Below are 19488 nucleotides of genomic sequence, written 5' to 3'. Positions count from 1 at the left end.
AGGAAAGAAGGTGGGCAGGTGTGAAGCTCTGCAGTGGCACAAACAGTGAAGTAGGAGCTTGCCATTCAGCAGCAGGGAGCTTATGTGCACTTCTCAATACTGATGGTTTCCCCTCTGAAACAGCCAGCAGTGAGTGACAACAGATCAGCCCCTCTTGACAGTACGAGCAGGGTCTATTGACTACACCTGATGTACCTCTGGGGAACCTTGAGTGCAAGGTGTTAGTAAAGGATTACCAAAGTTCATCTGCTGCCTCAGATTACTGCACCAGCAGTACTGCAGAAGGTTATTTATCCTAAGCAAACCCAAAATTACGATGAAGCTTTGTGACAAGAAGGATTGGTGTTCTCATCAGTCCTTGAGTCCTTGATAAGCTTCATAGCTCAGAAAGAAAGATACATTGTGGAGATGAAAGTGTGGCTGTGCACGTGGTGTTGCCAAGTGATCTTTGGTTTTCTCAGCTCAGGAGCTGATGGGCAAAACCAGACTATATCATGTAAAAGCACAGGTGTCTTTGACCAGTGGATTTCTACTTTAGTGAGAAAGATTAAAAAAAGGAAGCCCACAGATGCATTTCACCACAACTCTTAGGCTGGAAGTATGTGATTTTTCATAAAATTTCGTAAATGTAGGTGGTTAATGGGGCAGTGTAGAAAAAGGTTTTTATCATCTGGTAGAATACTAAGTAGGAAAAACTTGCAATCGATTCAGATAAGGTTCTACTATAAATCACAAAGGGAGAAGATGAAATGGATTAAGTGTCTTATGAGCAACAAGCAGAATTATTCAGAAGGTAGGACCTACACTGAAGATAACTTAGTTTGATGTGATTGCCAGTGACAGAGGTAGGATCCTAATCCCAGTAGGAATAAACTTTATCTCTTGGTATGGAAAGAGCTCTCTGATAAAACCTGATAGTTATTTTTTAAGAATTCGTACAAGGAATGGGAAGGCTGGAATGAACAAATATAGCACCTATATACTATGGGAAAAGGCTTGTAATAATTCTGCAGAAATGGATCTAAGTCTTAATGGGGATGATAAAAATATCATGGATCAACAGTATAAAGGCAAATCCCATGATGGGATAGCTAAACAGAACTAGAACCTGCAGGACATGTGAAATATTCCTGGACCTTCCTCAGCACTGGTAAGGCTTCAGCTGAATTCTTGTACCCAGCTTTGGGTCCCACACTTGAAGAGAGATGTGGACTGTCTTGAGAAGAATTCAGAAGACAGCAATAAAAACAATAAGAAATCCAGAGAACATAACCTGTGAGAAGAATTTTCAAAATGTATACTGAAAGCCTAGAGAAGAAAAGACTAATGGGCACAGAATTATTATCTTCAAATATATAAAATGTAGCTTCAGATAAAAAAGGAATCAGTCAAGAAGTCTCTAGAACTGGAAACTTTTAGGATTTTTTAGGAGAAATAACCTACATTTGAGACAGGATACAGTGCTAAGCGGGTGGTGGGATAGGCAGCTAGCTCTATGATTCTGTATTACAGGGCAGCCAGAGCACCGTTTGAAATTCTGCACTGTCCTCTGATTGAAGCACCAAGGCTTCCAACAGTAATATATTCATTCCCAATAAAAGTGGTAATATATTCAGTAATTGCTTCAGAACTCTGACTGACTACAAAAGCAGTTTTATGAGAAGATAAAGCAAAGCATATGTCCTTCTCATTGACAACTACATGGCCAATTCTCATGTATGAAGGCTAAGGGGAATTTCAAAATAGAGAAAGCAGACAAAACAATATTCCAATGATAAAACTAATGAAACAAAGACAAGTACTAAATATGGGAAACAATTAATGAGTATGTAGAGTAATCCAAGAATATGCAAAACCCCAGATGTGGCCATTTTGCCATGTATCAGTGTATCATTTTTATGTGAAATAATGAAATCATGTTAATTATTTAAATCTGTAAGAAAAGTTTCAAAGGAAAAAGAAAATAAAGAGATTATGGCATACCAATGATCCAGTTAATCTAGCACTTCTTCTCAGGTCCAAACTGTGAGATGTTTTTGAGAAAATCCATCAAAACAAATATTTGGGATTATTCCTATGCAAGGTTTTTTTTCAGAGTTCTATTTTGGTGTGTGTAGAAGTATATCAGAAACATTTTTTCCAGTCCTATCTGAAGTCACTTTGAATAGTCTTATTCACATTATGAACAAAATATACAGAGAGAGAGAGAGAGAGAGATTCTAGATTACCAGTATAAAAACCATATGTATTTTTATGGAACTTCACTTATCACCCGTTAGTTTGTTTTTCAGACAAATGACTATACAAAGGCTAATATTTTGGTTGGGAAAAAAAAAATAAATTATACATACCAGAGACCAATATCAGATTATTTGCCCATCTAACTCGTAACCCATTGTGCTGTTTCCTGTGTAATTTTATGTCAGTATAAGTCATTCTGTTTTTATCAAAAAGCAATATAAAAGTCTTTGTACTTGTATAAAGTAATGAGTTACTTGAGGAATCCAATGTCTCTACTTTTATTTGCCATTTTGAACTAGCAATAACTTTCATCTATATCCAATCAATGGTCATGGTCAGACTGGAGGAAGGAAATATTTTTCCACAATGTTTGAAGGGTAATTTGTCAAGATACCCCAAATATAAGATTTTCCTTACTAAAATAGTAGTTAGTACATTTAAAGACAAATTGGGATGCCTGAACCTGTGGCTGAATCTCATGCACCGTCTACCATGTGTAACTGAAGCAAGACATAGGAACAAGTCTCAGAAGCTGATAGGAGGCACAGTGTGCTCTCATTTCTTGCTATAAACTGTGACCCTTTAAAGTGGTGCTTCCTGGACCCCCAAAAATAAGATACTGAGAATAAGTATTTTGTTTTCAAATAAAGTCATTATTTCATGCTGACATTTATTTCAGCTTCCATAAGAGCCACGGAAATTGAATTATTCAATAAAATGGAATGTTTTCAGAAATGCTCATATGCAAAATGGGAAGGATTGAAGTTGCTTTGGAAAACATTTAATCTTCTGATGTTTGCATACATTGAATGTCCACCATTAAAGTATCTCCTTCACTTATAATGATCTCTTTCCTTGATGGTTCAAAATTCATTGGCTGTTTCTGGCCCATATTGGAGAATATTCCACAGTAAGTTCCATGCCACATCTTTTAATTCAAACATATAACAAATCATTGCTATAATTCTTCTGAACTTAATTTCAGAAGGAGTTTTATCAGAGATGAATTGGCCTGGGGAATGACTATTTTTATCCTCAAAGATGCCTTGTATGCATAGGAGGATTCCTGCTTGACAAAGCGCTTCAACATGGATTTCTGTTACACTGAAGACAGGAAAGCTAAGCATTTAAGTGCAGTGTAAATCAGGGTGTATCTCCTTGGAAGCGCACTCTTTCTATTTTTAAACTTTATTGCTGACATTTGTAACTACAACTTGTAAACAGTAGTAGTAAAATACAAAGCCTATTTGTCCCTATTTGGTACCTTTATCTTTTTTAATATTTCATATGTCAATATGATACCTATAACCTGCTAATAACAGAACTCTTCCTTATTCCAAGATACATGACTGTACCATTAAAACTCATTAACTAGTTTTGTGTTTTTACCAACTTTTTATAACAGGTATACCACACTGGTCCTACCCATAGTAAGGGCAGTTTTACCAGCATAGTTGTTCCTTTCCCCACAGAATAATAAACTAGAATATTTTAGGCACGTGGAAACAGATACATGTGCCAGGACAGGTAAAACAGTCCAATAGTCCTGGGGCAACAAAGACCTTTTTCTCCTAAATAAATAATGGTACATTTTATGAGGAACTCAGAGCTGTATATAATTACTTTTTACATGTATTAAACAGCTGGTGGTATTTTGCCTTATAATATACCTCAGACAGTTCACATTCAGCTTATTTAAGAATCACATTTTTTCTTCTTACTTATAACACTAATATATTCAAATAATTAAATCAAATGCTGCTAGTTTATAAATACTAAACTCTGTTAAAACTTTGACACCAATTATAGACATTGTATCCTATAGGAGTAAAAGGTGTTTTGCCAAAGCAAAACACAGTGGGCTAAAGTGTTCAGAGTGCAGATCAAATAAAATGAAAATGAAATAATATAATAAAAGTAACAGGTCTCCTTCAGAGCAGTGATTCATCAGAATCTGTTCCATTTTTGGACTTGACTATTTTGGGATTTTCTGATCACGTTGTATGGTCAGTAGAAAACTGCAGAAAAAAACTTTCCATTTCAGTTTTTACTTATTAATTTGTGTCACATGTACTCCTTTGTTTTGAATGAATAGATAAAAAATCTTGCCTTTTAACTGGCAGCATAGTGGAATGGCAGAGAATGGAGTGAAGGCAGGACACGTGTAGCCCTCATCAGAAGCACCAGTTTAAAAGAGGACTTAGTAAGGATTGAACACCAACCATCAAAGGGGTTTTTGTAACCCAGAGAAAGTTTGCTGTAAGGACTTCTTGTTTTGCTGTTTACTGAGTGCAGTCAGAATGCATGATGTATAAAAAAAAGTGGGAGACATGATCCTTGCCCCAAAGCATTCATACTCTGAATTAAAGAAATAATACACTTCAGACACAAAATACATTTGCTAACCAGATGATGGGTTTGTTTCCAAGCACTGCAGATACCTTTCTAGCTTTCTTTCTAATCATCCCTTTCTGGATTAATGTTGATAAAGCTAATTAAAGAAGTGTGTGCTGAGGGGGACTTAATGAAGATTGATGGCTTGACACACCTGGGGAGGTGAGGAGTTTTCAGAGTGAAAGGAAACGTGGACAAAAACTGCAGCTGGGATTAAAAGTCTTCATGAATCTAAGGAGTAAACCTGGGAGAGTATGTAATATTCTCTCTGAAAGAGTCTAGGCAAATATTTTGTAAGTACTGTTCTGCTTAATAGTTGAGTATGTCTGCATGACTATGAATACGTAGTGCTCAACACTATAGCATAGGGATTTTATTATACTGAAAAGCTGCATTACTTTTGCATTATTTACATGATAAATCAATAGCCTTCTCAGTCAGATCTTTAATTTTTCAACAAATCAGCTCTTTGTCTGTTTCATATAAATTAATTTGTCTTTCAGTCATAAAAGAAGCTTTTCCTTTTCACCTAATAGAAACCCCTATATACTTCTACATATCAGGGCTGTTAAAACACTGCTTTAAAAGTCTCATTACTTTTGCAGGGGAATTTTACACTTCAAGCAGTGTGCTAGCTGACAGTATTGGCTGACTGACCTTTTGCTCGATGATTTACTGCCAGGCCAGTCATTTCTAATGGTAGGCTGGTGAGATTACCAAGAAAAAGGAGTTAGTCAAGCAAATGGGGGTGGGGTTTGCATGTATAGTTTGGTTTGGGCAGCTAACTAGCCCTTATAATAAAGAAGCAGGAACTCATTTCTCTCTTCTGTGTAAGATCTCAGAAACTCTTCTAACAGTGTAAAAGAGAAATAGGCATTCTGGAAGAGACCAGCAACAAGAAGAAAAATGCCCGCCTACCAAGCAAACCTTTTTTTTTTTTCCCCTACCCCATTTTGCAAAATGAGTAAAGTGTGACAGATGATTACAGGCATCAGAAAGAAGAATAAGAGCTGAAAGCTGAACAGGAAGCAGAGTTATTCCAGATCTTTAAAGTAGTAATAAAAGCTGGAGTCTTTTGATGGCTTGGTAGAAAGAGCAAGAAAGTAAGGATATTTGGAGAGAAAAGTGCTGGAGAAGGTAGGTATTTTTACAGCAGTATTGGGATGGGGAAGAAATATTTCAGTTGAGAGAACATTGGCTTTGATAGTTGATTAGAGGTTGGAGAAAATTCATAGTAACTGAAGAGGAGACCTCTAATGATTATGAGATTACTGCCTGAGACCAAAAGATGTGGAACAGCCTAGAGAAGTAGCATAGCCTTCAAACATGAAGAGGCAACCAACCACTTAGAAATGACTGTGACAGCTTAGGTGTAATGCTATTATTTTTGGCATAGCTTTTCACATCCTGGTTTGTGTGCTGATTATATGGCTGATGATCATATTGCTTGTTCTGTTGTCACTTGTGATTGGGCTATCGCTTAGCTATGTATCTGTGTTAATATAATTTATTTTATACCTTTTGCATGAGGCATTTGAATAGGATAGGGGTGGAAGAACTCTACACAATAGTAAAAAGCATCCTCTGGTCACTTGTTATTCATTTATTCTTACATCTCAAACAGCATCAGTAAACATTGCTCTTTGCAGTGTTAAATTTTACTCTTACTTTCATAAAGTCAAGTGACATGTATAATTTAGCTTCCTTTGGTGGTTATTTTACTTCCTTTTTAGTATTTCTATACTACAGAATTTAGACAAGTTTATTTGACCTGAGAAATATACAGTATTTCTGTCTCTCCCCTAATGATCTGGCCTTAATGGCCAGCTTTTCGAAGTTGGAAGGAACATCTCCACCACTACAGAGATAAAAATAATCTTTTTTCCCTGGGATTTGGGACAAAATTTTCCAATTTGTCTGCCTAACTGTTTTAAAAGCTTTAAAAAAAAAAAAACACAAAAAAACAAACACCTGTTTTTAAAGCTTTTAAACTTTGTATAGCATTTCTTTCCTACTCTTCCTCATGTTGAATTTTCTACATACATATTATTTGTAAGAATTATCTTGGCTCAAAGAGAGTCTAAACATAACATAGGTTTTAAAATGTGTACTACTACTGATCATGTTGTATATCCAAAATATTTCTAAAGTGATTTATACCATCAAAATTCTGTATATTGCATATGAATTACAGGAAAGCTTTCATATCTCAGCTGCCATATCGGCAATTGACTGACCAAAAGTCAGAGCAAGTAACCAAATACATCCATGTTTTATAGAGCAGCAGCTGACACCTGCCTTAGTAGAAGATGAAGGGAGAAGTCTCACAAAATGGAGTCAGTGACATTTCTTTAGGTTGAGACTCCATCCTAGAATAACAGGGGGTAAAAGATATCTTGCAGTCCAGTCACCATGAGTGTTAGGGTCACAGGCTTATGGCAGATATGAGGATATGTCACATCTGGAGGCAGGTAACAGTATATTCCAGTCTCCAAGAGCTTCTGCAGCGATGACATTCTGTTAGTTAGAAACAATTCTGTCTTATTTTTATAGCCTTTTCTAAATATTGTGAGTTTTCTGAAAACATTTCCTTGCTGAACCTTATCTACTGCTTTATTTTTTATGCTTTAGATCATTGCTTTCCTGTCCAACTTCATACTATCAAAAAAAGAAAAAATAAAATGCCCTGATTTGGCATGTTATAAGGTTCAGAGAGAACTTGCATAAACTTGTGTTCTTTGCTTACATATATTTACAATATTTATATGGGCAAATGAACCCTCACATAGTTAGCAAATAGAACTTACTATATGCAGACCTTTGAAAAGCCATTTTAATGTTAGATTTTATGTTGTGTGTCAACAAAAATATGTATAATCAAAAGGGTGCTTTTAACAAAAGTTTTCGTGTTTTTAAAGATAACTCAATTCTGACATAACTCTAGTGTAACATAGAGTCAGAAGTCTTCTGGGTTATGCTATTTGCCAAAGGTTGCCAGCCTAACAAACACAGACAGTTGCCTTGAACATTAGGAGAAGAGCCTGAGATAAATTTGTTCAGCATGAACTCTCAAAAACCACAGTGACATTATACTGACTTGAGAACATGGTGAGGACTTCAGTTTTGACACTCGGGATTTATGGTGCAATGAACTTGCCAGTACCCCTTTAAAAAAGAATTTAGGGAGTGTCTTAGTAAAGAGTAGACATAAGGCACACTTCTAGGTTTTTTTTAAAAAAAAACAAACAAACAACAACAACAAAAACCCACCAGTGCTTACACCATAAAAATACTAGTTTGTTCTAGGAATTCTAGAAGACAAGACTTCTGAGTTTTAAGATTACTTTCAATTATTCAAAGGTACCTTGTAGTTAGACAGAGCTTAATTTAGACCTCTGGCATGGAAATGCTTATGCACATGAGCATCGTGTGAATCACCTGCGCTCGTACTACCACAAACTGAGAGGCACTGATGAGGAGTTCTATCAAGTAAATGAATCCTATCTCCACTGCTGATTGTTCAGAGGTAACCCCATGAGATATTATTTTTTTTCCTTCTCACCACTCTCTGAGGTTAAATTCTAGCACAAAATATGTCACTAATAACTGGTTGATAGTATTTAGCCCAAACATATCTGTGTCAGATGTTTTACAACTGGAGAGAAAATATCACTTGGAGGTGCTTTTTACTGTTCTTGGGGTTTGCCTTTATAAAATTAGGTTCCTATGTATATTTTGCCACATATACACGTTGTATGGGTATGCCACATAGTTTACTGTAAGGTTCTTTCTACAAAATAAAATGGAGAAGTATTTCGCAATCAATAGCCTGGGGACAACTTTACAATTTCTTTGCCTACTGCTGTAGTCTGGTGTGCTTGCTCTTTTTTTTTTTAAAGTAAACTTTAAACTTTAAAAGTTTTAAAGTTGGGGGTTTTTTTTTAAAAAAAAAGCTAACTCCACTCAGTTTGCTTTCAGTATTATTGCTAAAGCTTAATTGAAAGGGCAATATGAAACGGATCAACAGAGGCTACAATATTCTGGGTTAGTCTTGTTTTACACTTTCTCCTGGTGTTCCTTTTACCGTTGTTCTTGGTTTTTTACTAGTAAACCAGTCTGTGGCTGGTTTTCCTTTTATTATTTCATGGCAGAGAGAATAGAGGAGCGAAGCAACAATCTAGGGGGGATTTATTTTTATGTGTAATGCTCCAATTTGCTGTCCTTCTCCCTGCTGACACTCCTATACAAGCGGCAGATTGCCTTACCGCTGTGCTTTTTGGATCTTGAAAGAAAGAAAATCTGATACCAGGGATGTTGGTTTCCTTTTCATACTGTTCAGCGGTAGGGAACATGAACGTTTATGTCCCTCCTCCATTTCCACAGACCATAAGCAATTAAAAGATTCACACACACACACATTTCTTGTTTAATCTGTATTACCCTTTGTGGCACTCGGTCCTACAGGATATTTTTTTAACTTTGATTTGCTCTGTGGTATGCCACCTCTGCTGTAGTTAATACCATCACTGTCATCAGATTTACTTGACAGTTACATCATCTCCTTTCTGTTTCTCCTCCTAACTCGTTTCGCTGTATTTGGCTGAGTGTGAAAGCTTTATTTATGAAGTAAGAGTATCTCTGAAATCCTTAGTATGGACTGTGATTTCTCAGTTATTTATCTGGTATGTGGTGATATACCACAAAACCCCCCCTCCAAAACCCCACAGCAGGCCTTCCTGTTGCTCTTTCCCTCATTCTTCCCAGTGATGAGGAAAGCAAGTGCTACTGCTGGGTACAGATTGTAGTTGCCCTGAACTAGCCCAAGCAAAGACGTCTGAGGCTGTATTAGGCTGATGCCAACCAGATTTCTCATCTGGCTGAGAAACCCGGGGCAGGGGGAGAGGGCAGAGACCCTTGCGGTGCGTGTAGCAGGCGTGCACACGTTGCAGCTGTGTGTACCTGTTGTGTCTGTAGAAAGCAAAAAAAATGAACTCAAGAATATATGATGATACCATTTCTGCAGCGTTGTGGTCTAAATAAGTAAATGTGGTTGAAACAGATGGACTATCTTTTATTGGATAAACTAGTTAGTAAAAAAAAAAAAAGTGAAGCATTGCAGCATATGAGCTATTTGCCACATTTCTTTTTTCAAGGAAAAATAGCCATTGCTAGTAGATACTTTTACGTGAAATTATTGAAATTAAGCAATGTGTCCATATGTAGCTTTTTCACAACGACATTTGATAGACAGCATCATGAAATTTGTTGAAGACTATCTGGATGACTAACTTGTAAGCCAGATCTGGGGACCATGTACATTTTTCATTTTCTGTGCTAGAATGTTTCAACCAGTTAGAAAGTTTTCTTTAATGTTCCTGCCCTGACTTCGCAATTGTTTCAGCGTACTTTCAATACTTTCTTCCCCCTCCCCCCTGTACTAATTTGGCACTATTTCTTGCATATTTTGGGGATTTTGGGTAGTGTAGGGATATGAGAGTAAAGAATGTCTACTTTGAAACTTTTTTTTAATGCATGCTCTTTTGACAAGATTTCCCTTAATGCTTCAGGTAATAATTAACAGAGATCTATTAAAAACTTAGATTTCATTATTATAAGCATTTAACTGTTTATTTACAAATGTATTGCTATTAATACAGAGCATCATCAACAGGAAACTCTTTGAGCACCAGGAAATATTTCAGCACAAAAAAATCAGCCAGATTTAAAAAAAAAAAAAAAAAAGGGACATGGACATTCTTCACAAAACCAGTAGCAGAGAAGATGCTGCAGTTCTGTCCCCTCAACTTATTCCGTAGGGAATTCCTCTGGGGCATGGGAGGTTCCTGCTCCATTCACTGATTCAGAAAATGCGTTTGAATCAGCGTCATCTACAGGATGCCTTTTACTTCTGCCAGCATAGCATATTTTCACATTCTTGTTCAAGCTTTTTTTGTTTGGAAGAGAGGGGAAAGTATGACCATAAAACTGTTGGTAAAAACCCTCCAGAGAACCTGAGAAATGTTATGTCAGTTACTTCTTGAATTAATGCTTAATAACTTCCTGCCTGTGGTCTTTTGGAGTGATTACTCCATGTGAGGTACCCATATAATGGATGGATCATAAAATAAAAGTAAGGAAGGCATAAAAGTGACAAAATGACAGTTAAAATTCTTAGGTAAACTTTTAAAGTATGCTTCAAAATTCTAAAAATACCCATTTTTAAGCTGAGCTTTTTATTTTTAATTGTATTTTTAAAGAATTTTTTTTTTATCCTAATCATACTACGAAAAATCAAAATGTTGACTTTTTTTGTAAGTTGGAAATTTTAAACACCAACCAGCTCTATATATGAATACAGGAATAATGAAAAGCAAAAGTGAACGAGTAGAATTAAAGCAGCTTGTACAAAGAGTTCATCAAAGAATTATGAGGGAAGCTTATGTGCATAAATCAAAATATATACATGAATAAATTGCAATCATAACATTTGTCTAGTGGTGAGGGATTAATAGTAAATACATTTTTTTTGTCTTTGCATAAATCTCAGATATTAAGTAAATTAGTAGAAAAAATATATTTTTCACATTTAATTTATGTGTTTTGGTTATTAATATGTTCAGGAAAAAAATTATTAATGAAAAAAAATTTCTCTGCCATTGAACATACTCCTAGATATTGAAGCTTGCCATTTCAAAATGACCATGGTCAATATGTCATAAGGTATACGATCACGTGCCATGTACTGCTTTTCAGATTTGGTATTTGGCTTATTATAACCTTGCAGCAATTCCTGGGCAATGTAGGGAATTGTAGGGCAAATTCAATGCATGGTAAAAATTGTTCATCTGTGACAACCACTAAAATTGCTGTATGAGATTAAAACTATAAAACAGATTATAATAACTCTTTTTATCTGTGATTGATTATCTCAAATTTACACAATGGAATAAAGTATGATGGTTAGAATGTTTTATCCTGTTTGAGTACTATTTTGTTTACATATGTGATTGCTGCAAATTAATGGGATTTTGATTCAAGCAGACTCACTGAACACTTTCCAAACAACAAACTGAATGTAAATAAGTTTTTAAATTGCTATTGTCATCTTACCATGATATCCTGAAAGTAGATCAATGATGGTTCAGCAGCTAACATAAAGCATCAAGATAATATAATTAACTAGTATAAAGAAAGCAATTTCAGAACTGAGTTGTTTGATGTAATGAACTTTTAGAGTAAAATAATTTTATGTAATGATCTGCAGAGGGGCAGGTGGTCTTGATCTGGGTTCATTTTATGGCTGATTGGGGAAAGAATGTTGTTAAAGCCATTGAATTAAGTAATGTTCTTTGAATTTTCTAGAAGATTCCTGTATAAATGTATTTTGACAATAACAATACAGAAGTGCTAATGAAAGCAAGCTTGGTTTCCTCTCAGATCTTGCTAGGAATATTTCATATATACATTGCTATGCACCCTACCATCTGAAGGACAACAAGCACCTTTTAGGACCAATATTCCTGTATTATGCTCTTTGAGAACCATAACCTTATTTAAAATAACAGTTACAGTGAAATACTTGTACAGTTCCCGTACTGCATAATATAAATTTAACCAATAAAATTGCACCTAATCAAGAAAGTTAATGACAGGTTGGAGTACTTTGGTTTTATTTTTTCATGTTATAGGTCAAAATCAAATAATTTTGGGTTTGCTTGTTCTTTTTGCCTGTTTTTTTTTTTGGCATGAGATAATTACATTTCTCTGAAACCATGGCTTAGCCTATGCTGGAAAAGGTTACTGGGACTATCTATTATAATGAGGCAATGCCAGCAAGTCCTCCTGGTGAACACACTTCTTTCCTGAAATCATTTATTTGCAATATAAATCATATTCCTGGGATCATATTCCAAATGCAATAAGGTGTTCTGGACTTTTGATTGTTTTCCTTATAACTATATTCATACCAGGGCTTTCAGTAACACACAAATTACTTCAGCAGAACTTGTTTCTAATACAGACTTAACCAATGTGTTGTCTAGACTCCAAGCACTCAGGTCCAGTGAATTTGTGATTTATTAATGTTGCTTCCTGTTTGCAGCGTGGCCTATTTTGCAAATGAAATAGACTTTGATTAAGTTTAAATGCTGTGTAAGTTTAGCTAAGACATATACCTGCAATTTGGAGATTTTTAGGAGTCATGTTTGTACTTGAATAGCCATAATGTCAAACTAAAGCTATTTTTGTATAGTATTCTGCTCTGCAGACATTTACTTCTCTATGTGATGTTACATTCTGGAATCCCTTGACATGAATTAATAGTAATGTTTTGCAATTTTTTTCATAACTACACCTGTCTTATCGACCACGAAAATTACTGGTTTTCTCTTCCTAGTTGCTTTTGTAATTTTTAAAACAATCTTTGTTTTAGAAATTCTTTAGAGTCACATTAAAAGATAATTAATAAATCACGTCACTTTTCTGTTAACAGCGCCTATCCAATGGCTCCATAGACTCCAATGATGAAGCCAGTCAAGTTGTTGAACTTCAGGAACTACTGGAAAAGCAAAACTATGAAATGGCACAAATGAAGGAGCGTTTGGCTGCACTGTCTTCCCGGGTGGGAGAGGTAGAGCAGGAAGCAGAGACCGCCAGAAAGGAGCTCATTAAAACAGAAGAAATGAACAGTAAATATCAGAGAGACATTAGAGAGGTAAGGAGTTCACCGCACTCACCTCTTATTTCTTGCCTGCTGTTCCTGTGATACCCAGCACAAACTGATAGAGGCCAATGAATACGGGAAGCAAAAGCTCAACACTGATAAAGGCCATTGTACATAGGAAACACAAAATTTACATTAAGAAATAGTGCTAGAAATCTCATCATAAAACCGTGTTCTTAAAAGTGGGTCTGTATATGTGCAACTCTAATAGGAGGAAGGCCAACTCCGTTGTGTTGTAGTCTTACTAGAGTGCACTCTGGCAAGTTTTCAGCCATTTCAAGTTTTTAAGATGAACTCTGTTAAATAGAGATGCTGGTCATGTAGATAGTCTAAAGTATATTTTTAAAGCTCCTGGGCTGTTTCATAAAATGGTGTTATTTATATAATCAATTACAATATTTACTCGTGTGGTAACTCATTACTCCTGTTATAATATGCTATTCCCTTCTCTCAATAAATGGAAATATAATTCACTTTTCCTTTTCTTTCCTCCTCTTAAATTTGCGGTGCTCCTTAGTACTCTCCAGAGTATCTTTTCTTACTGTGGATGTTCTCAATATGTGTGGATGGTTGGCTTCTAGAATCTATTTTGCTATTTTGAAATTAGTTATCGTTCTGTTACACTGCTTCCTACAATATAGGTATTTCTTATGGATTTGTGTGTGTATGTATATATATGCATATGTATGTATATATTTAACCTGTTATTTCTAGTATTCTGGAAGAAATGTTCCTTCAGAACTTCTGATGCCTGACACAGCCTCAAAGTGTCTTCACATCTTTGTACTCTGCCTCTTTAAGTATTGTATCACTTTTATCCGGTTACAAAAAATAGTTTGCACTGATATGTTTCTCCTTTTCCACCACCGCTACATTATATCACTAGGGGTCTCTAATATCTCCACTCTCATTTACCTTTTGACAAATATTGCTGTTTCACGGACACTTGATTGCCACTTGCTGTTTCTGCCACTTGCTGTTTCTCCCTTAAATACCATATTACACCAGCTACAGGATTACTTGCTTTCAGCCCTTCGCTTCCTAAGCAAAGTGGCCACTAATAGATTTGCATGTAGAATAATTACCAAATATCAGTGCAAAATCTGCTGCGAAAGGTATTTGTAAAGGTGGAATTGCCTGTCCTCATTATTTCATACAGCCATAAAAGATAGTCTTCCCAATGCAGAAAATTAAATACCTGCAACAAGAAGGGTAGTTAGTATTGTGTAACTTGGATAAATTATTGGAAATTTTTTTCTGTGTGTTTTTAATGAATTATGTACATAATTACTATTTTTATGGGTTTTTTTCCAGCAATATGCAAAAGGATCACCTGGATATGGTCCATTTTAGGACTAGCTATTTGGATCAATTTGTGTGTTCCTTGTGTCTTACTTGAAAAATAATCTCACTTACTTCAACACTGCTTTCATAATGTAATATAACGCAAACAGCAAGACATGCTCATCGGTAAATATTTTCATTGTGAAAGATTATGTGGCAACATGTAAGTCTTCTCAAGAGCTAGACACAGGTTTAAAACAAATAAAATTTTCTGTTTTCACTAAAATTAATTGAACAGAAATAAACAGTGTAATAAACATACTAATGAATAATCTGTCTAAATTACAGCTATTGACTTCAGTGAGGCCAGCTTGTAATACATTAATAAAAACAGCTCAATAATTTAAAGAAATCCTTATCCGTAACATATATGGATCACATACTCATATGTTATGTATCCAACATTGTGGTCACTTGTTTTCCTGAAATTTCAGGATGTCACCTGCTGTCTGCTACATGTACTTCAGCAGAAAATTTTAGCAGAACCCAGAAATAAGAGTAGAAATGCGCATATACATTTTTTTCCCCCCACATCACTGCACTGTATTTCTATTATTATGTAACTATAGCAGTTTTTCTATTTTCTAATCAAGCCTGCTGTTGTTTAAGAAGCAAACAAGTAAATGTGAGCTGCGTTTGCTGGTTTTTTGCACTGAAAAATACAGAAACTAGAAAAATATACAAAAGATGAGGACTGTTTCTGTTTGCTCTACTCAACAGCTATCGCTTTAAATATCATAGTTACAAGAAATCCCAAAGGAAATAAACTCTCTTTAAAACAGAAAAATTACTGCTGAGCATACCTTACATCCCTGTCTACTGTTAGCATGAAAATTAAACTGGTATAAAATTATGTAACATTTTAATTGCATGGTTCTTGATGGTTTTTTTGGTCACGTTAGGCAATGGCACAAAAGGAAGATATGGAAGAAAGAATAACTACACTGGAGAAGCGCTACCTCAGTGCACAGAGAGAATCCACCTCCATACATGACATGAACGATAAGCTGGAAAATGAACTGGCAAACAAGGAAGCCATCCTACGTCAGGTGCAGTATCTGCATTAGTCAGTTGATTTCTTCATACACAACGAAAATTAATGCAAAAAAGGGGGCCAGATCTACAGTAGGAGATTTCCATTAGGTTAATCTGTTCATTTTTAATTCACAGATCAGTTAATCGAAAAAAAAATCCAAGTTGTTCAGCATCTCTAAGCTTCATATCAGCTGCTACAACCATGAATACCAAATCAGTGTGTACATTCAACATGGTAAAAATAGCTGTGTTTTCTAATAGTGTCTTGCATAAATGCACATCATCGTATCCCTTAAGTAAAGGATTATCTTTGCTTCTTATGTAATGATTTTCTCAATCTTATTTTTAAACAAAAAAAATCAAAAAAACAGTATAAGCAAAAGAAATTCCCTTCTGCAGGAAAGACCAAAATTTGCATACAATAGATTCTAATGATTTCATGTATTAGTAGTGTGTAGGTAAAATTTTACTGAATGATCCTTGAATATCTTTTCAAAAAGAGTATAACATGATCGTGCAGTTTTCTCTCATGGTACTTTGTTTCCACGGTGATTCCAAAAGCTGAACTGTAAAGTGAACAGAAAAAAATGGTTTGTAATTTGAAGAATACAATGTGAACCAAAAGCTAACATGAAATTAATATAATTCAGACTCTAAAAGATGAAATTGCTCGGTATCAGACTTCTGTATTTTTTTCACCTATTATGTCTTCAAACAATATAAAATGCTGTATGAGAAATAAGCCTGTATGATCTGATAATCTCTGCTTCTATGATTGTATGCAGATACATTTACACAGACATGCACGCATCCCTCTGTATGTGTGTACATATATGTACATGACTACCTCTTCAAGGAAATGAAAGCGTCAGAACTCAAACTCTCCGGCTTCTGCCAGCTTCCTTTGGCTATTTAAAGAGGTATCTTCAACTGTTAGGAAAAAAAAAACCAACACCAAACACCCAACAATGGAAAAGTAAGGGACCTGCCTCTGTCCTTAGAGTTTTTATTGCTGCCACTGTACTGCAGAGGTCTACCTACTCAAAGCAGCGATCAATAGAACTAGGCTTAGAATATATACAGGCAGACTTAAAGTTGCTTTGCAGCATTGCAATGTGAGAAGCCTACCTCTTCATGCTTTTGAAGGATCAAAAAAGAATCTAAAAGCACACTCCTTTTTCATTATGTCTTCTGTTACCTGGAATGAACAGGAAAGCAGGAAACACTTGTCAAGGCATTAAAAAATTCTTAACCATGTGGTGCATCTCAGTAGGCCAGAAAATACTGCAGTTAATCAAAAGTCTTCATGTTTCTCTTTAATGGTTATCACAGATTAAACAATTTAACTTCTGTAAAATGAAACTTAATTGTAGGTTCACATGAACAATACCGCTGTAACCTTAAGCAAATAGCAACCAGGATATGATCATGACTGGATTAGCTGAGCAACAATTGTCAGTTTTAACATTTCCTAATATATGATTGGCGTTTGTTCAGAAAATTACATTTGGCAATTTTTTCATAAACCTTGCTGGGAATTCTATCCTTTTAGAATTGTCCTTCTGTCCCATTTTAGCTCATACACTTTTCTGTGAGATGGACTCAATATTTCTGTTTAGAAAATTCTCATTTCACTGGTACCAGTACTTCTATTTTGCTCAGATAAACAACGCATCAATCAGAGGAGCTTTTTTGCTCATCTTCATTAGTACTATTTTACAACTCCTTTTCTTCACCTTCATGTGATCCTTGAGCCTCAAATCACTCATCATTAGTGAGATTGGCAGCCTACAGGGTTCCATGCTTGAGTTAATACCTTTCCAATAAGCTCTCCCAGGTTGTGGAGTATCTATGCTTATGTAGTGAGTTTTGATCGCTTCCCCGATACCCGAGAAACCGAAGGAAAATCTTAATTCTGATTTTATTTTTTATACCTGTTTATCTATCTTTGGCCTTCAGTTGGAAGACAAAAACAGACAGCTGCAAGAGCGTCTAGAGCTGGCTGAGCAGAAGCTGCAGCAGACGATGAGGAAGGCTGAAACCTTACCCGAAGTGGAGGCTGAGCTGGCTCAGAGAATTGCAGCTCTGACTAAGGTACTGCCCTGAGAAATAGGTTCACTTCAGAAGCCCCACCGTTTAACGTTGATTTGCATCCTGATTCCTCACCTCAAAACAAAAGTAGTGTCAAGCTGATTTGAACGGAGAAAACGTTTCCTCTTAAGTATGTGCCACAAGTTTAACCAGGAATGGTCTCAATGCCATGTTTGTAATTCTTAGCGTTTTGGTAATAGGAAAAGTAGTTATCTGTAATTAGCCTAGACTATACTTACAAAGGAGTCACATATTTCTAATACATCAGCATTACTTATCCTAGGAGGATTCATTTTACTGTGTAAGTGTTTCTAATTTAAGGGGAGAGGGGCAGGGGGAAATCTCGTTCCTACACATACTTAGTTCTTCTGGACACTTTCATCCACCGTGTATATGAAACAACAATTATTTTCACTCCAATAAGTGCCATAAAATCAAATCTTAATGGCAGCGGGGATCATTTGTACAACACAAATGAAGACAACCTGCAGTACATACTTACAAGGTTTGTTTTGAATGATTCTTTGTATCATATATTTGCAAAGACAAATGTGAAACCCTGAGAGGACTTCAAGCTGGTTTTTCTGATAAATTTATTATATGGCAGCTTTCTTGCAGAAAAAATAAGAAGATAAAAATAAATTTTCAGTAGTGTGGTTGTCATATTTGGCCTCTAATAATTTCAGCTTCATAAAGACATATAATGATAATATGTTTATTCTTCATCTCTTAAAATCAGACAAAGAAAAATGCATTTAAGAGATTGTATTACATATTATTCTGATTTACCTAAGCTTTCCTTTCTCTGTTGCCAAGGAATGTTTCTAGCTATTTATGTGCCTAGCCATTTTTATATTTGATGGATTTTTTTCAATTCTCATGCTTTTCCCTTTATAGTGAAGCCTTAAGTGCTGAGCAACTCACTAATGAGGTCCAATTTTTAAGTAATTTAGTTAAGAAGTAGAAAGAAAGAGAAGCTTTTGGGGGATTTGATGGTTTGGGGTTTTTTTTTTTTAAAAAAAAATTATTAAGGCAAGATCATTATTCAGTAATCAAGATTTTGTGCTGTCCACTTTAGGTTTATATGAGTGGGTGGGAATTTGAAAGAGGGGTGGAAAATGGTGGAAAAAAAGAATAATCAGCACAAAGAGAGCTACATGAAATACCAAACAAATATCATTGCATTTTAATAAAAACTCAGGTGCACATAAGAGCAATCCCTTGGCATTTTAACTTCTTTTTTTCAGTTGTCTCTGATTCAACAAATAATCACATATTGTAATGCCCTCAGTAGCTTAAAAATATTGTTTTCTATTTTAAGAGGATTTTTCCTGAATAATTTCTCCAGCAATTAGGCACCAGTAAGTATTTTGCAGTCTCAAGCATGTCTCTTCTTGCAACTGCATTTTTCCTTGAACATATATTAATGACAAATATTGTAAGAAGAAATCCCATTTCAACCATGCAGAGCACTCAGGGACTTCCATGAGATACTGTTGTTACTGTGACCATAAAGCTGCAGTATACATCTCCGTTTGTCGTCTTACATTATTTCATGGGATGTGGTTAGAGAGCTATGAACGGAGCTGATGCTCCACCCCATTTCACTTTGATGTACTTTATCAAAGTTTTTGCCAAGCGGGAAACTCTAAGAAGTATAT

At 35.5% G+C, this 19488-nt stretch overlaps 1 protein-coding gene across 6 annotated transcripts in view; it reads left to right on the top strand.

Annotated features, from left to right (window-relative positions):
- The window catches only part of PPFIA2 (PTPRF interacting protein alpha 2), a 357296-nt gene that overhangs the window by 273469 nt on the left and 64339 nt on the right, over positions 1–19488 (top strand). For all 6 annotated transcript variants that reach the window (XR_012042987.1, XM_072864453.1, XM_072864432.1 and 3 more), the window contains 3 exons: positions 13127–13348; positions 15604–15750; positions 17696–17830. Coding sequence is in view for 5 of the 6 variants with exons in the window: in XM_072864453.1 (XP_072720554.1) it covers positions 13127–13348; positions 15604–15750; positions 17696–17830 (504 nt within the window). In the remaining variant the exon portion in view is untranslated. The remainder of the gene's footprint in view (positions 1–13126; positions 13349–15603; positions 15751–17695; positions 17831–19488) is intronic.

This window comes from Ciconia boyciana, chromosome 1, assembly GCF_034638445.1.
Source record: "Ciconia boyciana chromosome 1, ASM3463844v1, whole genome shotgun sequence".
NCBI lineage: Eukaryota > Metazoa > Chordata > Aves > Ciconiiformes > Ciconiidae > Ciconia > Ciconia boyciana.
The sequence above is the reverse complement of the archived record's forward strand: the minus strand, read 5'-3'. Positions and strand labels throughout refer to the sequence as shown.